Source organism: Papio anubis, chromosome 5 (genome assembly GCF_008728515.1).
Source record: "Papio anubis isolate 15944 chromosome 5, Panubis1.0, whole genome shotgun sequence".
Classification (NCBI taxonomy): domain Eukaryota; kingdom Metazoa; phylum Chordata; class Mammalia; order Primates; family Cercopithecidae; genus Papio; species Papio anubis.
Window position 1 is genome coordinate 32,883,169 of NC_044980.1, and position 27,519 is coordinate 32,910,687.

The 27,519-nt window shown below is 40.8% G+C and overlaps 1 protein-coding gene across 1 annotated transcript in view; it reads right to left on the reverse strand.

Moving 5' to 3' along the window:
- Window positions 1-27,519, reverse strand: part of ADAMTS12 (ADAM metallopeptidase with thrombospondin type 1 motif 12) — a 389,831-nt gene that overhangs the window by 131,600 nt on the left and 230,712 nt on the right. Inside the window, exons 6-7 of the mRNA XM_003899561.4 lie at window positions 7,691-7,815; window positions 3,983-4,132 (exon numbers count right to left, since the gene is read on the reverse strand). Coding sequence (XP_003899610.4) covers window positions 3,983-4,132; window positions 7,691-7,815 — 275 coding nt within the window. The remainder of the gene's footprint in view (window positions 1-3,982; window positions 4,133-7,690; window positions 7,816-27,519) is intronic.

The following is a 27,519-nucleotide window of genomic DNA, read 5'->3' on the forward strand; positions in this document are numbered from 1 at the left end:
TTTGTTTAAAGGTTGTTGGTAATTGCTCATTGAAGCTTTTTCACCATGGCCGCTTTGAAATATTTGTCAGCTAATTCTAAAATCTCTGTCATCTCTTGACATTCTTTTTTTTTTTTTTCATTCAGTTTGAGATATTCCTGGTTCTTGGTATAATGAGTGATTTATATTGAAACCTGGAGGTTTTTATATTATGTTATGGATCTTATTTAAATCTTTGGTTTTAGCTTGCTTTTCTGACACTACTCTGGAGGGAAAGGGAGTGGGGCCACTGCTTCATTACTGCCAAGCCTCTGTAGATACCTGAGTTGTGAAAGGGATGGCTCCTTGTTACTGTCTAGGGGTGGATGAAATTTCTGGCTCCCCATGTAATTTGTCCTGACACCACAGGGGTGGGGTTAGGGGAGCCCTCATTACTGGCCTATAGGGATCAAAGTCTTAGTCCCTAACTGGTCTTTTTGACACTACCCAAGTAGTGGTGTTTGGTGCTTTGTTATAGCAAGTCTAGGCTTCCCACTCAGACTTTGCTAGCATAGAGCCACTGTTTTACAGTTTTTTCTTTCCTTTGCTGTTCACCTGGAGTAGAAGAGTTACTGTCTAAAATTTTCTGTCTTGTTAGACTGTCCCTTTCCTACTCCTTTGGATAGAGAGAACAGACTTATGTGGGTGATTTTGTGTGTGTGTGTGTGTGTGTGTGTGTGTGTGTGTGTATGTGTATTTCCAGGTTGTTGCCATTCTCAGTTCGGCATATATGAGAGAAAAGAAAAGCCAGGGAATTCACCACCATGTCACTCTTCAGGTTCTGTGGTTCTCAGTCTGTCTTCCTTCTCTCCATCTTTCAGTCTTCCTACGTCTGTTTTTGATATAGTGTTCAGTGTTTTTCATCATACTAAGTAGAAGGCATATGGAAAAGTATGTATATTCTATCTTCCATGACTTAAAACTTTTTTTTTCTTTGACTTAAAACTTTTTAAGGGGTGGCATTTAATGCCCCTGAGTAAGCTATTGGTAACAGATATTACTGGTACCTGTTCATAGACTCACCACTAGCTGACTTCCAGCTGCTAGTATAAGCATCTCTTTACCTGGGATTTCTCCAGAGCCAAATTAGACTGCTCTGCTGAAAGTATCAGGGAATTATTAATAACAACCTCTGGGAACAGCCTTTAACCGACGACTTAAGGGTGTTGGTATATAAAACAGCCCAGTTCTTCTCACCTTGGGTAGGGTAACTCTGAAACGTGTGTTGTATATCGTTCTCGGAGTTTGTCTGTGGGACTAAGGTTCAACTGCTCAGAGTGGAAGCTGTGATAATGAACTGCTTATTGTCTACCTTCCCTGTTCTGTTTTACACCCTACTTCCCTACTGCAATTTCCTTTACCTTCCAAATAAATTAATTGCTCTCAAATCCTTGTCTCAGGGTTGACTTTTTTTTTCCCAGTTTTATTTATTTATTTTTATTTTATTTTATTTTATTTTACTTTAAGTTCTGGGATACATGTGCAGAATGTGCAGGTTTGTTACATAGGTATACATGTGTCATGGTGGCATGCTGCACCCATCAACCCATCATCTCGGTTTTAAGCCCCGCATGCATTAGGTATGCCTTGAATGCTATCCCTCCCCTTTCCCCTGAACCCTGACAGGCCCCAGTGTGTGATGTTCCCCTCCCTGTGTTCATGTGTTCTCACTGTTCAACTCCCACTTAAGAGTAGGAACATGAGGTATTTGGTTTTCTGTTCCTGTGTTAGTTTGCAGAGAATAATGGCTTTCTGAATGAACTCAAAGACTGTTCTCTAGTTCTGCCTTCAGTATTCTTTACTTCTTTTACTTAGAAACTTGGTATTTAGTTAAAGAGTTCTTTTAGGAGCCAGATCCTCACTTTTTTCATTCATAATTTGAAATAGAACAACAATAACAACAAAAGTATAGGATAAAGAAACCTTATAGTAGTTTTATTTCCACAATGCATCAGATAGTTCTGAACGAGTTTTCAGTTTAACCTTACTACAATATCAAAGTGATTCAGGTAGTGACTCAGTTCTAGTCTGTTAAATAATCCACCACTCCCAATAACTACTAAACATCTACCACTATTTGTTTTTAAGTGTTCAGGGAAATTGTGCCCAAGTAACGTTACCATGAGGTTCTTAACTTTATTAGAGAAAATTTGAAATCTGAAAGGAGGATCACACTTGCCGTTAGCTTTGTTTACTTAGGTGGCCTTCCTTACAAAGGTGATGTGTCCATGCTCAGGAAGTTAAGTCAATGATTGCCTCAAAAATTGGGCAACATTGCTTTTGAAGGACATGCTTAACATATTCCTTGTTACAAGATCAGGTTGAAGTTGAGGATAGAAAGAACCCATCCTTGGAACACAAAAAGTGAGGATTCAAGTATGTCTTTTATCAAGCAAAGTCTTTTCCACTTTTCTTTGGTTTGAGTATACCATTGTTGGGATGACTTGAATGATAACTTCTCAGTTTGAGCCAGTTACAATCACCTAGCATTGTTTGGTCAGCAGGTGCTGTTCACAACGATGTCTTGACTGAAGGCCACAGGAGTCATGTCCTTCCACATATCAGAACTGGGGACTCCTGTCTGTTTGTGCATAACAATAACTTAACATTTTGCCAGGTTTTATTATCGACATGCCAACAACTATGGCCTAGCCTTATCAAGATGGCCAGCTCCCCTGCATCCCTAATTATTATTTAATGAAAGCAAGGCATTAGCTTCTCTATCTCTGGATTTTTGACAACTAAGGATACTGGAATATATCATATTTATCACCAAGGCTTTTTTGGTGAGAATCCAATAAATCGCCTTAAATATTGCCTAGTTCAACCTACTCATTTTATAGATGAGGAAATAGGTATAGAGTGGTGAAGGGAATTATCTAAGGTCATAATATTGGTCAACAGAAAAGTCAGAACAACAATTCCTTTCTCCAATTCTCAAGGCAATGCTCTGGCTTTATAATACAGGTAAAATTGTTTTAGAAGTGTTATATTAGAAAAATGGTAAGCAAGCCAAAATTAGAGAGGCCAGGCCTGGAATAATTCAGTATCCAGTGTTTTTTCCAATCCTGCCTCTTTTCTAGTTGTGCAATAAGAATATTCCCCAGCATTTTTCCTTCTTCAAAGGGAGGAGATCCAAGCTGGTGGATACATGACAGGCGGGGGATATAGTTCAGTGGTTCATGCACCTCCCCACCCAGTTTCATATTAGTATGATGCTCTCTTATTTGTAGTTAGCAAATATAATGGCAAATAAAGTTACAAATAAGCTCTTTCCTCCATGGAAACCTCTGATATCTGGTGGAATTCAGAATCTCATTATATCTTCACTCAAGCATTCTGCAACCTGCCTTCAAGGAATTCACCTAATCAAATTCACATATTTTTGTGAACAACTTGGACATCCAGTTAACTGGTGTTCACGTTATAGTCTTTCCAAGTTTACAGCAGTTTTCAATTTTTTATTTATTCCATGTCCTCCTTTAATAAACATAAGGAAAATGGGACTAACAGTACTATCTATTTCAAAAGGTTGTTGAGCAGATTCAGTGATGCAATAAAAAGCACAATGGCACAAAGTAAGGGTGCAAAAATGTTAGGTTTTGTGGCTTTTTGGTGATACTAACATTATCATTTCATAAGAACTAACCAAGGGTTATTCCTCAATTAAACAACTGAGTTCAAGCTTATCTCTGTCCTTCCTCCATTCAAATCCAGAGAATTGGAGTGGCCTATTTGGTTCTGTGATATGTGTGGGTGTACATGGTGTGGGCAGTGGGACATTGGAGCCTATGAGGTGTGCTACTATCCCCACTTTACAGATGAAAGCAGAGGTTGAGGAGGGTGAGTTGCAAGCCACAGTAATCTGAGTCTCCTGACCCCCAATTTGAGGTGCGTTCCATTCTCTCTGCTGATATTGACACATGAATATGGTGAGCAGTCCTCCTTATCATTGGCCCTTTACCTGTGTCCTAGCTCATGGGCAATTGTGAAAGCCAGGGGCAGTCCCGAATCTTCATTGATGTTACAACTGCGGTGAGGCTGACACATTCCTGAAAGGTGAGACAGGCCCAGGGTCTCGCAGGGGCGATTGAAACCAGCACAGATGTCCTTTCTGAAAACAGAGAATAGAGAAGCTCAGGCGACCAAAGGAACATCTGGAAAAACCTCCTGGAAAAAAATCTGGGTATAAACTCATTCAATATGGTCTATAAAGTATGCTTGGCATTTTTAAAACAGTCTACCTGAATGTAGGCAGCAATTTTGAATTCACTAAGATGATTCTGATTTTACCTTTTGATTATTGAATTTCACCAACACAGAATGTGGGAAAATGTAGCAAATGTGTTATTCTGAGCTTATTTTGTTCTGGATCTCAGGACGTCAAATTACATGATTTGGCCAACAAAAGATTTTATTGAAAACTGAAGTTAATTTGAACTTTTAACTATGGAAGAAACAATCAGCAGTGACTGGAGTTTTTCAAATATGAAAATCCTTTTTAGTCTTTCTGAGGTCTGTGCTCGAAACTCATCTAAGAAGTTCTTTTTCTCATTCCTGAAAAAGACAGTTGGTCCATCAACCTATCCAGAGATCTAATCATTGTCTATCCAGCCCCATTCCACTAACAATATTGCATATATGAGAGAATGCATGCCTGTGTGTGCATGTACACCTAAAATCTCAGAAAATACTAATTATGGCTTTTAAATAGAAAAAACACGCTCCCATAAACTGGTAGAGATTATTTCAATCACAGACAAGAGTTTTGAAAGAGTCATTAATTAGTCATTGGGTTTTCTTTAGCACAAAAGGAGCTCTTTGCCAAGAGTGACTAGCAGAAATGACCACAACGTTCTGAGCTCTAGTTAACTGAACACCAGCAGCTAACGGGGTTTGCGTGGGCACTATTTCCAGCAACAAATGGTTTCCTGCTTTTTTCATCCACTGGGCCATGGAAAAGATCCAGACTTTGAGAACCCATGTGAATCTTATAGGACAGGAGAGAGCAGGCCCAGTCTCAGCACATGCACCACAAACTGAAATCCGCACTCTCACTAGCAGCAGCAGTTACTAGGGGTTCAGTACTGGAAAGCGAGATTATACAGCCCAATCATTTACATAACTTCCAGGTCTATAAGAGAACCAATCAAACACTTTTCTACCTCTGCTGCAGAATGTACTTGTTGTTATTTCATTCAAAAAGCCCAGGTCTGCGTGAAGCTGCTGGAAACAGATGAGTGGTGCTCATTGCTGATCCCCTGACTTTCTCATTTTGATATGGCAGGAGGTCAGGCACATTAAATACTGATTATGGAGTGCCTCTGAAGTGTCCAGCACTAAAGAAAAAAGCAGCTAACAAAAGAATTATAGGAGCATGGTTCTTACAGGCAAGCAGCTTAAGCTCTACTTCCACCATGCACTGGGCCATTATGTAACAGAAAATACGCCTTGGCTTGCAGCAGGCACTACTTGCACATGTGGAACCCACATTGGGTGTGTTCCATGCCAAATCCTCCTTCTCCTGAATGCTGTTCTGTAGAGAACTCTGTTAATGTGGATCTCAGGATAGTCTCTCAGAGGCACAGCTCAGTCTCATACCTCCCTTCCTTCATGATCCTACCTATTTTTTCAGCAAGTGGTTTTCAATGAGAGTGGGTGATTTTGCTGTTCATCCCCTTCTAGGGGACATTTGGCAATGTCTGGAGACAGTTTCAGCTGTCAGAGCTTGGAGGAGAGTGCTACTGACATCTCATGGGTAGAGGCCAGATATGCTGCTAAATATCTTACAACATACTAGACAGACCCAACAACAAAGAATCATCAGCCCCAAATGTCAATAGTGCTGAGGGTGGGAAATACTGCTATAGAATTTGAAATGCTCTCCACTGTCTAGGAGCTGTTGAGGTTCAACACACTTTTATGCTAAAAGACCCCTGTCCTAAGGAAGGAAAGTGACTATAAGAAAAAAGGAGAGCAGATCCTTTGTATTCATATTGGGTAATAGCTAAGGGTATGGCTGTTGGGATCAAACTACCTGGACTTGAGTCCCAACTGTACCCGTTAACAGCAATGAGATTTTGGGCAAGAGATATAACCAAGGCTCAGTTTCCCTATATGTAAAATATGAGTGATTAATAGTAGCCAACTACCGGTGTTCTTTTGGGAAGTAAATGGAACAATGGCTGTTCTAATAGACATAGCACAGTGCCTGGCCCATAACAAACATTTCACACATGTAAGCTACCATTAACTCACCCATTTCTTCAGGTGAGAATGACAGGAGCATCTCAATCTGCTCTCAGGGGAAGGAATAACTTTCTGAGACACAACTTAGTGGCCAATGCCATTCCCTGACTTTAGGGTTCTTCCCTACAGAAGTTTGTCTCACTGAAGCCTTCACCTGGCCTCTTGACTAGGTCCTCAGTGTCCCCAGGCTGTCTGCTAGCTCCCCAGAGCCACTGTGCTTACATTCCATACCCACACTATTTCCCAGAGGAGCTGCTGATCAACCCAAGGTCTCTTAGAACCTAATGAACCTACTGTCACAGGCTTATGTCAAAAACTTCCCGTGGGATACATTTGCATTTAACCAGCATTTTAATACTTTCACTCAAAAGAGTGATTCTGATGACTGGAGTTTTGGATCAGGGCAAGGTAGACATTTGGATAGGGTGGGGGCTGATTATCCTTCCTTGTAGGGATTCTATGCATTGAGATGATCTTATCACAGGGACAGATCACAGGGCCAAAATGTTCACGGGCAGCCTATCCTCCACAGGGACAGTGCACATCAAGGGCCTTTCAGTGCTTGAGGTTCTCTGTGGTGGAAGGGCAGGGCCAAGAGGCCTCCTTTACTATACATCCCTGGATTTCTGGACAAATAGGCATAGGGAGCCCAAGAAGATTTTACTTTACCCCATTCTAATATAAGCCCTTCTTTCATCTAGATTAAAATAAGTGCCTAGTATATATAGGTGCTCAATAAATATTTATTGAATCAATGAGCAAACATAGCCTTCAAAGAGCAAGAGTTGATCAAGAAAGTTCACTGGATTTTTACAGCTATGAGTCCTGGAAGGTTTGATGGTTCTTATTAGCACTATAGGCTCTATTTGTGATTAGAACAAAATGATATTTTCATGGGAGTAGAAGGGAGAAAGGTGTAATCAAACCAGTCTGCCTACTCAGTGGGGACCTGCTCCCCATATCCTATCTTCAACATCAAACAGTTAAAAAGTGGACTGTTTTCTGTAAAGATATTTCATGTTTCTACATTGTAGAAAAATAAAATAGCAAAGGATTGGAAATCCCACTGGCTAAAAGTAACAAGAGTCTTTAATGAGGCTCTGCAAACAAGCTTCCTGATTGTTTATAGAGCTACATGAAGAAACCAGTTTTAAAAAGGAAATCATCAGTGGGATAGGAAAGAGGTCTGCATTTTGCCAGCAGATGCAGTTTATTCACAGGGAGAGCTTTGTCGTATTAGCAAGTTTGTTAAGCTGTTTCTTCTACTGATAGGAAGTCAGGAGTTGACTAGATCAAAGACACTGTCTTTACGACAGCAGCAAAGAATAATGAGAATGTCATGGGTTTGAATACCTAGTACGTCTTTCACCTGCCAGCCCTCCCTGCTTTACTGCCTCTGGGTTCCATATAGTCTCTGGTGTACCTGGTGAGAAGGACAGCCACATCGTGATGAACAGGATTGAGGTCACTCTTGGGATTGATACTCTTCTGCCACTTGCAGAAGCTAGACAGTGTCTTCTCCGCATGATGAACTATTTTCAGTCCTTGCTGGAGAAACAAGAGGAAGAGATTAGCATGAGTGAGCTCACTGTGTTCAGGGACCATTGCATTAGGCATTCGTCTCCAGAGGCGTCCAAGTTGGATGAATTCACGGTGGGTGCATCAGACATTTGGCAGTCATGTGTCAGAGGCCAACTGACTGCTCTTTACTAATCTTCTGCCTTAAACACTCCCACTCTAATGACCTCCACTAGAAGAACCTGAAGGGGAAAACTCCAAGACAGAAATTATCACTGGGATAAGCAACCCTTGAAGAAAATTTTAAAATATATTAGCAATAACCAAAAACTATTTGAAGGTCTGTTTCTGTGTCTCTCTGCACCCTAAGCCAATGCAATATCAAAGAGGCATTTTTATTTCTAATGCAAAATAAACAGATTTTCAACAAAAGTTTTTTCTTCTCATGAGACATCCTGCAAGGTTAGGATTGCACTGGATGTTTTCTGACCCTTGAATTTTATCTTGGTTTGACACTCATGGGTGAAGGACAGTGGATGACATAATCTCTCCTGGCTGCTGACCACTTAGGAGAATTGGTCATCAGACAACAAGTAGGATGCTGGAGCAGATGCCCCCAGCCTGCAGCTCTAAGAGCTTCTGAGGCCCATGCCAGGCCTGTGGCATCTGCCTTGCTGGTAGCTACTATTGGGGCCAGGAGGGAAGGGATTACTCCAAATTATCTGAATGAACACTTGTTGAATGGGGAGAAGAAAGAGATAATCAGCTCTTTAGGGGCTCTGGTTTAATTTGAATTTCTAAAGGAGAAATTACTTTCACTTGCCTCATTTCTTCAGGGCCTCCACATAGAGCCATCCCTGGTACAGGCTGGATTCCACTAGGAGGATGATTAACCTCCACTGGCTCACTCTCATCTGAGCCTTGCTCTGGGCTCGGTCCAAGAACTTCAGGACAGTCTCTGCATCAAATTATGAGCTTGCTTCTCTACCATTCTGTATTTTGCTGAGGCCCACACCCAAATCATAAATGGCCTGAGGGGCTTCAGTTATGTGTCAGAGGCATTTTCAGGTCTCTTCATCATAAGTAACTATTATAGACCAGTTTCCTTTTGTGAAAACACCAAAAAGTGGCTTATTATGTGTTAAAAGTCACTGAGCTGCTCAGCATAAAGAATTTAGATGGAAGAAATCGACTTCATTATTTTAATAATCTTCATTGTTACATCATCCAGCAGCATGATATATGGTAGAGGAATTCTGGGGGACAAGCTGGGAATGAGGGAGTCAGCCTCCAATTCAATCAGCCAAGCTGCTGCTAGATTAACAGTCCTCCCCAGATGGGAGCAAATGTGCCCACCGAGCATAAAAAAATTGGCCAGGTGGCATGAATCAGGAATAAAGGGAAGGGAAAAGAGAAAAGGAAAGAAAAAAAGGAGGGAGGAAGGAAAGGGAGGAGAGAAAGGAAGGAAACATTTCTTGATAATTTACTATGTGCCAGATACTTTTACATATGCTGTCTCTTTTAATTGCATCTACTCAGTATTATCTGTAAAGAAGGCATTGTCATTTTTATAACAAGGGAAATTAAACTTCAGAGAAGTGAAGAACTAGATTAAGGTCACTTAGCTCAGATATTGAGTCAAAGAACATAAGAAAGGTTCCTAGATAAAACTTGGAGTTGTAGTTGGTCACCAACCTCACTGGGAGGGTGCCTCAGTTCCATTTCCTTCAGACAGGAAGGCATATTATCACATAAAGCATCAACTATGATCAGATATTTTTCTGGTCTGTTTTTAACCCTACATTTCTTTGTTGTGTTTTGGGAGAAGTCTCTTAGAGAACACTCATTAACTTAACATTACCATTTACAATTACCAATAGTATTACCACGTACAATTGTTACAAAAAGTGAAATACTTAGGTATAAATTAAGAAAACATATACAGGATCTATATCCTGAAAATTATAAAATGCTGCTTAAAGAAGTCAACGGCCTAAGTCAATAAGAAACATACTGTGTTAATGGATTTGAAGATTCAACATAATAAAGACATCATCTATTCTCCCAAACTATGAATGTATAGCTTTATTGCAATTCCAATCAAAATCTCAGCAAGTATGTTGTAGACACACACACAAGCTCATTCTAAAATTCATATCAAGTTTATTTAAAAAGTTCCAGGCTTCAAATTAGCTAAAGGAATTCTGAAAAAAAAAAAAAAAAGTGGAATGAATCACTTTACTTCTATTAAGGCTTACTATATAGCTGTAATAGCCAAGACAGTGTGATATCGGTTCAGGGATAGTCACATCGATCAATGAGACAGACAGGGGAACCCCAAAAGTGGCCCACCTAGACATGCCCAACTGATTTTTGACAAAGGCAAAAAAGCAATTCACTGAAGGAAAGATAGCCTTTTCAATAAATTATGCTGGATGGCAAGAAAACAAATAATGCAATTGAAAAATGGGCAAAGGACCCAAATAGGTATTTCTCAAAAGAAGACATACAAATGGTTAACAGATTATATATATATATATAAATATATATATAAATATATATAATATAAATATATATATAAATTCAACATCACTTATCATCAAGGAAATGCAGATTAAAACTACAATATGATATAGTCTCATACCTGTTAAAATGGCTATTATCAAAAAGATGAAAGATAAGATTTGGAGAGGTTGTGGAGGAAAGGCAACTATTGTACACTGTTGGTGGAAATGTAAATTAGTAGCCATTATGGAAAACAGCTTGGAGGTTTCCCAAAAAATTAAAAATAGAACCACCATATGATCCCACAGTCCCATGGGGTATATATCCTAAGGATATGCAATCAGTATGTCAAAGAGATATCTGCTATGTTCACTGCAGTATTACTCACAATAGCAAGATACAGAATCAACCTAAGTGCACATGGACTGACGAATGGATAAAGAAACTGTAAGATATACATATCATATAGATTCCATTATATGTATATAATGGAATACTATTCCGCCTTAAAAGAGCAGGAAATATTGCCATTTGTGACAACATGGATGAACTTTGAAGATATAAGTGAAACAAACCAGGCACAGGAAGATAAATACCACATGATCTCACTTATGTGGGATCTAAAAAAATTAAACTCAGAAGCAGAGATCAGGGGCTGGGGGAAGAGCTGGGAGAGGTTTGTCAAAGGATTCAAAATTTCCATTTAGATAGGAGGAATAAGTTCAAGAGATCTATTGTACAACTTAGTGACTGTCGTTAATAACAATGTACTGTACTGTACACTTGAAAATTGCTAAGAGAGTAGATTTTTAAGTAGTCTCATCACAAAAAAGTAAGTATACATGGTAATATATGCGTTAATTAGCCTGATTTAGCCATTCCACAATGTACACATATTTCAAAACATGTTGTACACCAAAAATAAATACAATTTTTGTCAATTAAAAAATAAATTTAAAATGTACAAGAGAGAAAGAGAGAAATCAAGAAGAGGGGCCTAAACAGAAGCCAAAGCCATGGGCAACAGCCAAGAATTACACCAAATGTGAAGGAAAGACATTAGGTGGAAACCATGGATGTTGTGCCAAACCTCTATTAACCTCAATAGGGAAGACACCAGGTTCAAGAGGTGGAGGAAGAGACCCAAGGCCAGCAAATGAGATGCCATGTCTTATTAGGGGCTTACGTGACGGGGAGAGAGTCCAGTGGTGGGCTGGACAATGTATCTGCCATCCCACCATCGATCCCTCTGCCTCCCATAAAGATTTATGGGGATCACATCTCTCAGCGGGGAGATGAATCAGGAACATAAGGTCTAGAGGCAGGGAAAACATAAGGCCCATTCACACTTCGGCTATCACAGGAAATATCCTCTCCCATATCACAGGAAATATCCTCTCCCTGGGCATATCCCATAAATGACTTTGTAACTTTACGTCATCCTCTCCATTTACAAAGGGTGTACACCAAGTAACAAATGGAATCCTCTATGGGGTATTTAAACTCCCCAACATTCTGTAACGGGGCCTTTGAGTCTCTAAGCTCAGTCCTGCTCCCACATTGTGGAGTGTACTTTCATTTTCAATAATACTCTTCATTCCTTCCTTGCTTTGTGTGTTTTGTCCAATGTTTTGTTTAAGACGCCAAGAACCTGGACACCCTCTACCCTTAACATACACAGTCCAGTCGCGCAGGGCTGGCCAGAAAAACTATAACCACCTGCCGACATCATGTAGTCTATATAGTATTTTTTTTTTTTTTTTTTTTTTTTTTTTGAGACGGAGTCTCGCTCTGTCGCCCAGGCTGGAGTGCAGTGGCGCGATGTCGGCTCACTGCAAGCTCCGCCCCGCCGGGTTCACGCCATTCTCCTGCCTCAGCCTCCCGTGTAGCTGGGACTACAGGCGCCCACCACCACAACTGGCTAATTTTGTGTGTGTGTGTGTGTGTGTGTGTGTGTTTTTAGTAGAGACGGGGTTTCACCATGTTAGCCAGGATGGTCTGGATCTCCTGACCTTGTGATCCGCCCGTCTCGGCCTCCCAAAGTGCTGGGATTACAGGCGTGAGCCACCGTGCCCGGCCTATATAGCATTTTCACTTAATAACCTCCTGCTAATAACCTCCACCTGGCAACCTTCATTTACTCCAAAGCTCAGGGCCTCAATCCCCTGTACGGCCTGTGTTCCACAGGAGTGGGGAGAGGCTCCGTGTTTATCATAGATAAGGAACAAATCTCTGGGGTGACTCCTCTCGATTCCCTAGCTTGTAACACACATTCACGTGTATCTTCCATACAGGGTCTTTTTTATTTTTTAAATTTTTTTTTATTGAGGCGGAGTCTCATTCTGTTACCAGGCTGGAGTGCAGTGGCGTGATCTCAGATCACTGCAACCTCCACCTCTCAGGTTGAAGGGATTCTCCTGCCTCAGTCTCCTGAGTAGCTGAGACTACAGGTGCATGCCACCATGCCCAGCTAATTTTTGTATATTTAGTAGACTCAGGGTTTCACCATGTTGGCCAGGATGGTCTTGATCTCTTGACCATGTGATCTGCCTGCCTTGGCCTCCCAAAGTGGTGGGAATACAGGCGTGAGCCACTGCTCCTGGCCACCATACAGGGTCTTTTTAAGGGTATGCTTAAATTATTGCTATTAGGTGTGTTTATAACAGATTAATCAGTTTTTTATATATGTGAGTCCCAATGAGGTTCTACATAATAATAAATCCACATTTCATGCTTAGCACGTTATGGCTTATCAATTACTTCCATACTTTATCTTACTTGATTTTGTGAACAACTGTGTGAAGTATTAATAGTTAGGAGAGTGATGATTAACCCTGTCTACTGATAAGAAGAAAGTTTACTTTAGTAATTAGAATTGATCACTAATGGTTTGCAAGTGGTAAAACCACAAATAGCACATAAAGCTTAAGAGTCATCACTTACTGAAACCCCATCTTTACTAAAAATACCCAAATTAGCTGGGTATGGTGGCATGCACCTGTAATCCCAGCTACTTGGGAGGCTGAGGCAGGATAACTGCTTGAACCCAAGAGGTGGAGGTTGCAGTGAGCCAAGATCACATCACTGCATTCTGGCCTGGGCAACAGAGTGAGACTCTGTCTCAAAAACAAAAAAGATTTCTCACTTACCAAGACTCACACTTAAAGAGTAAATATACAACCTCATTAATAAGAATAATTCTGTTTGGTTGCAATTGGTTACACCACTGGTTGTATCTGTAGCATTTTTGGCATATTTGCATTTTCCATAGGTCCTCCATTATTTTATATGCACCTCAAAGACTATATTTTCTCTATAACTCTCTACTTTGCTATGGTGGATGGGAGGATATTGAAGCCCTGCTGATGATTAAATAACCTGAAAACTTACCACACTCTGTTTAGAGCCCCAATAATGCCTAGCATGGTTCTAAAACACCTTATGAATGACAGCACTCATTAAATCAAAGACTTCTAAAGATAGCTAGATAATTAAATATCTATGTATCTTCTATCTTCTTTTTTTTTTTTTTTTTTTTGAGACGGAGTCTCGCCCTGTCGCCCAGGCTGGAGTGCAGTGGCCGGATCTCAGCTCACTGCAAGCTCCGCCTCCCGGGTTTACGCCATTCTCCGGCCTCAGCCTCCCGAGTGGCTGGGACTACAGGCGCTGCCACCCGCCCGGCTATTTTTTGTATTTCTTAGTAGAGACGGGGTTTCACCGTGTTAGCCAGGATGGTCTCGATCTCCTGACCTCGTGATCCGCCCATCTCGGCCTCCCAAAGTGCTGGGATTACAGGCTTGAGCCACCGCGCCCGGCCATCTTCTATCTTCTAAAAATAATTAGATAACTAAGGATCTCCTCAGTTCTCAGCCACATTCTCCTGACAGCTGTCATTTGAACTGGAGTGGAACTTGGTACCAGTTAAAAAGTCATTCTCTATTACTTAGGCTGCCAGAGGCAAGACAGGGAAGCTCAAAGGCAACAGTTTTGGAAATCATTAAGATTCCCGAGCTCCTTTGAAAGACTTTTCTCGATGAACTTCACCGTACTACTGCACCTGCTTCCAATATCTTTCATCCTAGCATTTGTTTGAATGTGTGCAAGATGCTAGGAAGCAAACCTGACAAATGCTCACCCCAGGCAACAAGAAATAAATGACACAGATACTCCTTGAGTTACAACTGAGTTACGTCCTGATAAACCTGTCATCAATTGAAAATACCATAAGTCAAAAACGCAACGAATACGCCTAACCTACCGAATATTGTAACTTAGCATAGCCTACACTAAATGTGCTCAGAACACTTATATTAGCCTACAATTGGAAAAAAATCATCTCATACAAAGCCTATTTTACAATAAAGTGTTGAATATCTCATGTAATTTACTGAATACTGTACTAAAAGTGAAAAGATTATATGGGCACTTGAACTATGATTTCTACTGAATGTATATAATTTTCTCAAGTCAAAAAATCATAAATGGAACCACTGTAAGGGGACACCCATATTTGTGTTCTGATATTTACTGGTCCTGGCATCTGTTTTCGCCTAGGGATCTGTTCCTTGATGACTAATCTACTGATTTACATTACAGTTAAAACTGCCTTGGAGGATTTTTTTTTTTTTTTTTTTAATGAGGCAGGGTCTCACTCTGTCACCCAGGCTGGAGTGCAGTAGCACAATCCTCTAGGGTTTAAGTGATTCTTGTGCCTCAGCTTCCTGAGTAGCTGGGACTATAGGCCTGCACCACCACACCCGGCTACTTTTTCTATTTTTTGATAGAGATGGGGTTTCACCATGTTGGCCAGGCTGATCTCAAACTCCTGACCTCAAGTGATCCGCCTGCCTTGGCCTCCCAAAGGGCTGGGATTACAGGCATGAGCCACCACACCCAGCCTCTGGAGGATTCCAATCAGATACTTAGATGATTTGTTCCTCCCTCTTACCCTGCAAGTCAGTCACCATTTATCAGACCTGTAACTTTCCCACTGGTGATACAAATTTGGGGCAAATATCTTGATTCAATAGCAACTCAAGTTCTCAATTTCTTTGTTTTTTGGGAAGAAACTGCAGACAGCAAGCAGAGTCAACCCAAAATAAAAGGTGTTCAAACTAAAACAATAATGAAACATGCATTTTAATAAAGATATGTAAGGTAAACAAAAATGGGGCTTTGCATTCATTTGAAAATAGAAAAACAATGGTCTGAATGTAATCAATACAATTAGTTGGTGGACACAAACTTTCGAACAATTGTTAGAAATTTTATTCGAAACTTTAGAATAAAATTGAACATGTGTATGTTCAGCAAATCGTAATTCTTTACAGTCCTCCCTGGATTATTATGGTTATTTCTAAAGCTCATTTCCATAAAAAAAGAATACTCTTTCTCTAGTCTTTCTCCTGTTTTCTACCATAGTCTTTTGTTTGTTGCAGTGATATCATCCAGGTCCCTGAAACTTTTGACAACGTTTCATGTTGCCCATGAGGATGTTGCCCATGGGGATGGGGAAGCTCTTACCCAAGCCATACTTAATCTGTGAAACGTTCCACAGTGAATCCTGTACCAACAGGTAAAGTCCAGGCATCACGTAGGACATGTTATTAGTTCTACTGTGTGTGTTTATTGTGTGAATAGTATGACCTGGGAATAATTCCATTCGCTTTTGGAATACATCACTATATTTGCACTCTGTAATGTAGCAGATCTGTTAAACTTTTACTTAAATTAATATTACACTTATTCTGCACTTCTTGAATATATGAGTTGAAGGCCAGAAGGTATAGTATTAAAAGAAAGGCAAAAGTCTTAGATTAAGAAATTCGTAGTGAAAAATTCAAATCCAGATTATAAAGCATTATTTGCACTTGGGAAAAATAAAGATATAGTGCTGGAGCAACTAGACATCCACAGGCCAAAAACAAATAAAAAGAGAGAGAGAGAGAGAAGAATTTCAATCGAAACCTCACAGCTAGTACAAAAATCTTGGTAAGATCTTAGACTTAAATATAAAATGTGAAACTGTGAAACTTCTAGGAAAAAAACACATAGGAAATCTTAGGAACCTAGGGATAGGCAAAGAATTTATAGACTTGACACTAATAACACAATTAATAAAAGGAAAAACTGATAAATTGGATCACATCAAAATTAAACACTTTTGCTTCGAAAGAAACCTTATGAAGAGGATAAAAAGATGAGCTACAGTGTGGGAGAAAATACTTGTAAACTATATATTTGACAAAGGACTTATATTTAAAATATGTAAAGAGCTCTCAAAACTCAACAATAAAAAAATAAGAAAATAGGCAAATATCATAAAGAGACACATTACCAAAGAGGTTATACAACTAGCAAATAAGCACATAAAAAGATATTCAACGTTATTAGCTATCAGGGAATTGCAAGTTAAAACCACAGTGATGTATTACTCACATTTACCAGAATGGGTAAAATAAAAAATCATGACAACACCCAAATGCTAGTGAGGATGTGGTAAAACTGAATCATTCATGGCTGGTGAGAGTGGAAAATGGTACAGTCATTATGGAAAAACAGTTTGGTAGTTTCTTAAAAATACCACATAGGTGGCCGGGCACAGTGTCTTACGCCTATAATCCCAGCACTCTGGGAGGCTGAGGTGTGCAGATCACTTGAGGATAGGAGTTTGAGACCAGCCTGGCCAACATGGTGAAACCCCTTCCCTACTAAAAGTACAAAAATTAGCCCGGTATGGTGGCGGGTGCCTGTAATCCCAGCTACTCAGGAGGCTGAGGCAAGAGAATTGCTTACACCCAGGAGGCAGAGATTGCAGTGAGCCGAGATCGCGCCACTGCACTCCAGCCTGGTGACAAGAGCGAGACTCCATCTCAAAAAACAAAGAAACAAACAAACAAAACCCTACATAGGCAATGACCATATAACTTAGCAATTGCATTCCTGTGCCTTTATTCCAGAGAAGCGAAGACTTATGTTCACACAAAAACCTGTAGTTGAACGTCTATAGTAGTTTTATTCATAATAGCTAAAACCTGGAAACAACCCAAATGTCCCTCAGTGGGTGAATGGTTAAACAAATAGGTACATATCATAGAATACCACTTAGCAAAAAGGGGACAAACTCTTGATACACACAATTTGAATGGATCTTAAGCGAATTATGCTGAATGAAAAAAATCCAGTCTCAAAAGTCACATCTGGTATTATTCCATTTATATGACATTCTTGAAATGACAAAAATCATACAGATATATTATTACAGAGCAGATTAGTGCTTTCCAGGGATCAGGTAGGTAGGTGGAAGGGAAGTATAAAAGGTATAAAAGGGTAGCACGAGGGATGCTTGTGAGGGAACTTTTCTAATGTTAATTGTGGTGATGGTCACACAAACTTATACATGTGACAAAAATCGCATAGAACTAAATGTATACACACATGGTCATGCGCATGCACACACCACTGTGTGCATCTGAAGGTAGGTGGCATTGTTGAAATATCATGTTCTGGGTTGTCTTATTGTACTAAGACTACACAAGATGTTACCATTAGGAGAAAATGAATGAAGGCTAAAAGGAATTTCTCTGTACTATTTCTTACAACTGCATGTGAATGTACAATGAACTCAAAACAAACAGAAAAATACAAAAACATCTTAAAAATAACTGGTCTGAACTAAGACTGGAGGGTTGCAATAGATCTTATAACACTTTCTGGTATGATCCTATGCATATTACTCACTGATTATATGTGAAAACTCGTACCTTTGAATCGAAGGGAACCTGCAGTCTTTCAGATGAGTTACAGTGGGTAGGAAGAGCCCATGCACTCACACAACCAGCGCCACATGCTCCATACCCTTACACCCATACTCACAAACACATATCACACACATACATACACACACACACCCACATACATACACACATACATACGCATACTCACACACCCACATACTCAAATACACACACACCCACCCACATGCTTACATACACATATCCACATACATACACACACCAGGATCGTGCGCGCCATGATGATCGCGATGGCAATGCGCATGCATTACGTTATTGCGTTGCGCGGCGATAATGGATAACGTGATCCGTCGCGATGCCGCCGCCAGTGCGATAACGCGCGATGCGGTCAGATCCGTGTCGCGATGCGCCCGCGCCTCGTCGCGCGGTGCTATCAGACCGCTTGCTGATGTCAACGTGCATTATGCAGTTCGCATTCGCCAAACCGGTCAACCCGCCACCGTATCGATGCCGCCGCCGTATCCTTGCCGATGGATAAATCGCGATGCTGCCTGCCATCACGTGCGTTCGTGCCACCGTGCGATCCGATGCGTGCGATATCACGCCGCGATGGATACGTGCTGTAACGCTTGTGCCGCGTGCGTGGATCCGCGTGCATCCACGTGCGATGCGCGTGGATCCACGTGCGATGCCTTGCGTGCGGATCCGCATCAGATTGATGCGATGCGTGCCGCGCCCACATATACACACCCACATACTCACATACACACACCCCACATACATACACACAGAGACACATACATACACACTCATACATACACACACATCCACATACATACACACACACATCCACGCTATTCTACATCCACACACTCACACATGGATACACCCACACAAAGTTAATTAAGATCCCTAATTAAATAGCCATGAATATAAAAGCTTATTAGAGTTGAAGCAGCTACACAGGCAGAAATAGAGCTCTTGTTCTCCCTTAGCTCACAGAGTCCCTGGCAAGGGCATACTCTTGAAAGGGAGATTTTATCAGATCTGAAAAGCTCTATCTTTCAATATTGTCCTTTTATACATTGGCTTGAATCACCGTTTTGAAAATCTTACATTCCAATCTCTGTGTGTCTGTTTGGAAAAAGTGAATGTTGACAAAGGTCCAGTCTCCCACATTCCTGAACCAAATTCAGTGTCAGCAAGGACCCACCTTCATCATTGTGGAGAAAGCAGAGTCATCTTCCAGATGTTGCATTCCAAATGCTGCCTCCAGTGTTTTCATTATAATGAAAAGCCCATTTCCCTGAAGGGCTCCAGGAATTATGCATTTAATACTCTCATTTAAACAGTGAGGGACAGTACCTTAGCCAAGTCACAAAGCAGGCATTGGCAGAGCAGGGCTTGGAACACAGGTTTGCAGCTGTGAGTTTAGGACTAGTGGTTTCCAAACTATAGAGAACTTCTCTAAACTCTGCTTTGAATAATTGGAAAGACTTAGCAATTAACCAATGAATGATTATAGCTTATTTCTACTCCTCAACCTCACGATCCTACCCTCACTGAGGAGACAAACAGAAAAGCAGATAACCTCTTCTTTCGAGATCCTTACCTCTGTCCTTTTCTTACTCTCTGTCCACTTCCCGGGCTCCTCTGTGAGCCCTTCTTCTTCTGCCTTTCCTTTGGTTCATTGCTTAGTTCATTCTCAATCAGTCATAGTTTTGGAAATCACTCCAAAATATGATCGTTGGCTCCCATATCTGTATCTCATTCCAAACCTCTCCCAGAGTTCAAATTTATGAACCTAAATCTCCTGATGGTCACCTCCACAGGTACTTCCAACTCAGCATCCCCGAAATCCTTTCCTCCCACTTCAACCTGCGATTCCTTCTGTGCCTTCTGTGGTTGCAGGAACCACCATCAGCCCAGTTGCCCAATCTAGAAATGCCAGTGTCTTGTTAGCTCCCTCTCCTCCCATATCCTGCATCCCAATCTGTCATCATGCGCTGCTAATTTTACCTCCTCTATATCTTTGCTACTTACTATCCTTAGCCCAAACCTTCATTTTATGCTTGGTTTACAATATCCTGGCCCTTTTCAAATCCATCCTCCTCACTGTTGCCAGGTGGATCAAAACAAAAGTCTGTCCATATCATGACCCATGGCTCAAGATCCTTCGAAGTCTAGCCTCCAGGAAGCTCTCCCTTCATTTGCAACCTGACAGTTTATGCTCCAGCAACAACTGCTTGTATTAGCACTCCCTCAGATCCCCGTCACATACTCCCACACACTTTCCTTTCTTCAATATGTTCCCTCTTCCTAGATTGCCTTTTTCTCTTACCCCCTTTAACCCATTCAACCTCTACTCATTCTTTAAGATTTAATTTGGGCATTTCCAGGAAGCTTTCCCTGCCCCCTAGTCTGGTTTAGGTTCCTGCCAATATACCTTCTTCATACTTGGTTCACAGCACTTCCTGTGCTAGGTCGTAACAATCAAATTGTATGCCTGTTTTCCTCTTAGCTCCTCCAGAACAAGAATTGAGGTTTATTCTTCTCCTGGTCTCAAGCGTTGAATATATCCTGGTTTACAGCAGGTATACTGACTGACAAAACTGAGGATGCACACCACCCATGAAGGAAAGGAGAAAAGGGAGAGAATATATCCTTTAGGCCAGGAAAAGTAAAGACTAGGTGAATGGGAGGTTTTGTGATAAACTACCAAAGAGGCCTGTTCTCCTATGGGTCAGGGAAGGGGCAGTAAAGAGGCCAGAAGTTTGAGAATTCAGTAGAAAATCTGCAATAATAATTCCAGTGCCTGTAATAGGAACTGCTAGTAGAAGATTCTACATGGGTGTCTCATGTTTCTGCACATCATCTGAGCAAAGACATAGGTTTTGTTCTGGAGTATCCTTTGAAGGATGTTGTAAAGGAAACAGCCTTAGAAGATAACATTTTTCCAGGGAAAAGGAAAGATTTACTTTATGTCCATAATAACAAAGGTGATGGCTTCCTCTGGGGCGAAAGCAGAATAAGTTTGCTTACAATCTATTTTAAGGGATTGGGGCTTTCTTATTTTGGGGGTCTTAAGCTGGGATAAAACCCACTGTATGCATAGCATACACTTGGGCTGCCTGCAACACCCCAGTGCAACTTATGGGACAAGAGGGACAGGTGCAAACCGAAGCTCATGTCCCATTATGCTGTGAGCAATAAAGTCCTTGGTTTGTGACTCAGAATTTTCATGTCTTCTGCCAGCATTGCATTCATAAAAGCATGGCAGACTAACTTGTTAGCTTGCAAGCAGGGTAAAATCTTAGATTGCTATGGCTTGAATGTCCCCTCGAAAAATCATGTTGAAATTTGATTGCCAATGTAAAGACATTGGGAGGTAGGACCTTTAAGAGGTGATTAAGAGCCCTTGTAAATGGATTAATGGTTATCATGGGATTGAGTTTGTTATTGAAGGGATGAAAGGGATGAGTTCAATCCTATTTTCTCTCTCTATCTTGGATGCTTGCTTGCCATGTAATGTCTTCCACCATGGAATGACACTCACCAGATGCTGGTGCCATACTCTTGGACTTCCCAGTCTCCAGAACTATGGGCCAACTAAACTTCTGTTCTTTATAAATGACCTAGTCTGTGCTATTTTGTTATACAGAATGGAGCAGCAGGTGATGGACTAAAACACAGACCCTGACTAGTTCTTGACAGGAATAAGGAGGATAACAGAGAAAAGGTGATCAAGCAGTAGTCAGGACCACGTTAAGGTTGGACCACCTAAATATATGGACAGGTCTGCATGGTTGTTGAGATTTCTAGCAGCAGGGCTGTTGGGGAAAGAGTAAAAGAGAGGGAAAGAAGCTGAATAGTAAAATAAAATATCAACATAGGATATTCTTCTTACATTCCAGTTTTGCTATAAGAGCAATTCTGAAATAACCTGAGAGATAGTCATTGATGAGGGGAAAAAATGCTAGGGCTTTAAGTCTACTCTCAAAATCTTTCTTGCTTTCTTCCCATTCCTATTTTAAATTCCTCGTGCAGACAAAGCAAGTGCACAATTAATTGGGTTGATGATTACCTACAGCTTGATACTTTGCCCCTGTGTAGAACTTCCATCTGTAATATGTGACATTTAACACAAATTCAGGGACAGTGTCTTTTCTATTAAATGTCACAGAAAGCTGTAATTGAGCACATTTTTTTTTTCAACCTCTTCAGCGTCTTAATCTCTAAGTCTCAGAAGGGGTTAAGTCCAAGAAACACTCATTTAATTTACAGAATACTCTCTATCGCAGAAGCCTTGAGAATAGTAATTAGTTATGGATTAAAATGAGGCAGCCCTAAGCACACAAAAAATGCAACAGGACTTCAGAGAGACTATGATGGCTCACAATAAATGTGAGGGAACTTGTGCTAAACATCTTCCATAAAGCATCCTGGAAACTATTTGAGCATTCAAAACAAACCCCCATTCACACTATTTTTTCCTCATTTCCTTTGCAAACAAAAATAGATTCCTCTTTTTGTTTATTTTTTTTTCCACTTCATCTTCTCAAGCTAATCCAATTCACTTTCCACTTCCCCTTTTCTATACATTTGTGTACGTGAATTAACGGGACAGGAAGCTGACCTAGGGGAAATCATAAAAAGCTCATAAAATAGCTCCACATGGGAAATAATTTTGCAAGAACATGCTTCTGTTATAAATTGTTCTCTCTCTTTGTAAGCTCTCTCTATAATGAAAAAATCTTGTACTGATTTCTCTTGGAATTTTTGATAGCAGTTTTTGACTCAATGCACAATCTGACCATGCTCTGCTAGTCAGACTTACGCTACTGAAAGAAAGAGGATGAGCACAGAAGAGACAAGCTGTAAAAGGTTTAGTCTGAAACTTCTCATGTGTCTAACGGACAACTTGTCTGATTACCAGAGGAAAGGATACTTTCTTTAAGGTTCAAGACCAGCTTGGGCAACATAGTGAGACCCCATCTTTTAAAAAAAATAGCTAGGCATAGTGGCAAGTGCCTGTATTCCTAGCTACTTGGGAGGCTGAGGTGGGAAGATGGCTTGAGGCCAGTAATTCAAAGATACAGGGAACTATGTGCCACTGTACTCCAGCCTGCTTAACAGAGTAACACTCTGTTCTGTCTTACACACACACACACACACACACACACACACACACACACACAAAGAATAAGTCTAAAAATTCTTTGCCAGTATTTTTGATATTTACCCTGAAAGAACAATACAGACCCACACATCAGCTGTGGGGAGGGGTAAACCACTAGCCTGAATTTTTAAAATCAAGAGGCTTTTAACTCTAGAGTTTCCAAAAAAAAAAAAAAGGTAGACTCAACACTAAACCACTTTCAGTACACCAAGAAGAATTTCTTTGTGAAAGTGGTTATCTCCTTCTTGCTGCTGTCAGCCCTACTGCTGTACCTTCAAGCCGGCCCAACACCACTGGACTCCTCTGCTGGATGGCATAGTCACCTAGGATGGGATTCACTTGGCTTCATCCAACTCACTCTTATTCCAGTTTTGTCTCTATCTTGTTCTTAAAAGAAGTCTCCAACATTTTATGATCCTGATTTTGTCCTTTAGGTCTTTTATTTTCCTGCAAGGATTTTGAAGTCCTTATGAAATGAGCATAGTATTAATAAGCTTACAGGGTGTTTGTGGGAGTTAATGACGATGATGATGATAAAAAGAATAAGACTGACATTAACAAGTAACACTTACTGAGCAGTTTCTACAAGCCAGATACTATGCTAAGTATTACATGAATAAAGACTTTTGATTCTCATGACAATGCTATGAAATACATATAATTATCACTATTTTACAAAATGAGGAAATGGAGACACGGACAAGTTAAGTAACCTACCAAAATTATATGGCTAGCAAGCAGTGGAACTAATGATAAATCTGGTACTCTCCGTGGTGTCAAGCTGCTCACAAGAATTGGAGGGAAGAGTCTAATCCCATCCCTAACCCCTGGGCAAGAGGGAAGCGGGGAGGGAGCATCAAACAAATTGGTTTAAAATGGAAAGGGCTTAGAGGTCAAGTTTGTGTCCAAGTCCTAGGAGAAAATTAAAAGGATAGAATTTGGGCCATAAAATGAAAATCAGAGCTCAATTAAGGGATAGACAGGGACATGACAGGAGTGAGAGCAAACTGGCTCCTATCTGAACCCACTGTCTGTTTTCTTGGCCCATAGTTTCTTAATATGTTTGACACGTCTTTTCAGAACATGGTTTTGTGTACTTCAGTTACCTTAGTTCCCACTACTTTGAAATATGACTATCTAGCCTATGAGAAAGCCTCCAAATTGTTCCAAAGTGAGTTTTACACCCAGTACTCCAATTTATTCTCAAAATGTGATGAAATCCCGTAGTGGTCTTTAGACGGCAGTAACTGACAAACAAGCTGCATCTTTTGTGTATACCCTAACCTCAAAGTCTCTTGAAACTCACCGCAGAAAAATAAAGCCCCAAATTGTGTTACCCATGAGACGTATTTAGAATAAGAAAGATAAGAGTGATAGAAAGTCACTGATAAAAGGAATCTATCTCAGAGACTCAATCTCGGGATTCCCTACCTCACACACTTTCCACAGAGCCTGAGTGATCTCTCTAATTCCATTTGTTGGTTTGGAATAATCTAGAGTCTCCCACAGGATTAGATCCAAAGTCCTTATGTGGCCACAAGGCCCATGGCAACTTGGTTGCCATTGGCCCTGGTTCACTGACAGACTGCTGGCCTCATTTGCACACTTTCTCCTATGTAATATTTGAACAAATATTTATTAAGGGTCTATTATATACCAGTGAGCAACATCAAACTCAACTTCTGCTCTTAAGTCTTACATACTAATTGAGGAAACTGTATCAATCAAATAGATCTAAGATTACAACTGTGAAACATGCTGTGGAGGAGAAATGTACTTTTATGGGAGTCAATAACAGAATCTTACTAGGAAAGGGGGTCAGGAAAGGCTTCTCCATGGAAGTGACACTGGAGCTGTGATCTGAGAGATTAGGCTGTTAACTAAGTGAAGACAAGAAGACAGTCCAGGCAACAACAAGACCAGAGGGAGGCCTTGAAAAACCCTGATGAATAAGACTATTGCTACCTCTCAAGAGCAAAGGCAGGAATAGCAAGAGATGAGAAAGGAAATCAGAAAACCACTGGACTAAACTAAGCCAGGTGTGGGGGTTGCAGAAGGGGTGGCAGGAGAGTGGGTAGATCAGAATACCATTTTCAGATTATCATGACTACATTGAGGAAACAAGAGGAAAAGAAATTCAACTGGTTTTGAGTAGACCAGAAAGTATATACCACTATAGTCCAGAAAAGAGAACACTGTAGCTTTAATTGAAGTGATATAAATGGAGATGATCAGATAAACGGTCAGTACCTGATAACAGACTTGACATGGGAGGGAGAGAAGGAGGTATCATCAGTGCATCCAGATTTCTGGCTTCTGCAACTGAAAGGATGATAATGTCATGTGCAGACATGAGCAACACGGGACAAACTCAAGTGCGAGTGGAGATAGGCAGGTTTTGATTGGCTGCTTTCTCTCCTGCCTCTAGCACAATCACTTTGTTTCCCTTGTATCACAACAAAACTTCTCAACCTCCCATTGTGTGGTCCAATATCAGTGATATGTCCACTGCCTCTCATATGCATAGTGCTGGCCTAAGAATAAAGCCACTGTCCATGCGGGTACCTCCACCTGGAATTTCCTTCCTGTGTTTGTCCATTTTCACATTGCTATAAAAGAACTGCCCAAGACTGGGTAATTTATAAGGGAAAGAGGTTTAATTGGCTCACAGTTCAGCATGGCTCGGGAGGCCTCAGGAAACTTACAATCATGGTGGAAGGTGAAGGGGAAGCAAGGCATCTTCACAAGGTGGAAGGAGGGAGAAGTGCCGAGCAGAGGGTGAAGAGCCGCTTATGAAACCATCAGATCTCATGAGAACTCACTCACTGTCACAAGAACAGCAAGGGGGAAACCACTCACATGATTCAATTAGCCTTACCATATCACTTCCTCACTAGTTAATTCCTTTTTATTTTCTAAAATCCCATCTTAGACATCCAAGTACCCTTTCCTGTTGCAGTACTTTTATACTCATGCCAATCTCAACTTGAATTTTCTATTTTCGCGCTTTTGTGCAGTAGACTCAAAGTTCCTCAGAATCAGGAAATGGGACTTGTGTTCATATTTGCATCCCTGGTGCTAGCACAGGATTTGACATAAGCCTGATGATCCACAACTCTCTTCTCATTATGGATTAAGAAAAATGGGCATGGAGCAATGATGTAACTTCCTTAGAGTTGTTGAACGCAGGTCAACTTGCTCAAAGGAGTCATAGCACTGAACCTCACACTCTGCTTCCTGTGCCTGCCATGGTGACATTAGTTAAGGGCTGGAATCATTGCTGTCTGTTGTTGGGCTGCTTATTAGTCACACATGTGAAGAATGGCTTGAGCCGTTTCCTAGGAATTAGGAAAATGAGAATTGTGGACTGCAATTCTGCTGTTAACTTGTGAACCCCGTACCAATTAGAGACTCCATAAAAGCTTGAATGAGGATAATATTTGGCAACTGGGAGGTAGAGAGTCATGGCTTCCTGAAGCAAGCCATGTGTGTCTCTTAACACTTGCAAAACCAGGTTGGTAGAGAAGAGGAGAAACAATGTGATTGTGATGGAGTCAGGGGGCAGTGGCCAATCAAGCTCCTTCAACAACTTCACTGGCATTAACATGTCACGGAGATGCCCTGGTGATATTATTTCTCGGGAATGAAGAGATGTGGAGTTTAAAGGGGCCTGATCCGTGGCAGCCACATTATGAAATCCTACCAGTGGTGCTGCTGGGACTACAGAGGGTCAAGATTTTTCCTTCTGTTTTATATGACAGCAGTTCAAACCCAAGGATTTTTCCTTCTTATGTCCAGAAGTAGCTTTCTCTTTGTTTTTCTTTTTTTGGTCTGAAAATGCTAAATGTTTCTTCACATTTGTATCTAGGAATGCCTATGTGTTCAACCAGTATGAAAAAGAAAATGTTTTCTCCAAGGTATCAAAGCATGCTTTTCAAAAGTCAAAAACACAATTCTCATATAAATATAGAGTGAGCACATGTTCAAGATGTATTTAACTCATTAGTGAGGAGACAGGCAAGATAATTTGGTTCCTTAATGAGGGGATAGGCAAGATGGCAAAGCTGGTTCAAAGGCAGATGCAAAAAACTGACGCAGCTATAGCCAGTCAGGGAGAACTGCTGAATGAGATTGCTAAGTTAGATACAAAATTAGATACCAGTTTTTATTGGTCTGGTTCCACCAACCAATAAAACCATCTTCAGAATTATCTTCTCTGCTGGACACAAATCATTTTCGCCTCTACTAGGCAAAAACCATTTGTACCCTATCATTTACTACATGTCAACATCTAAC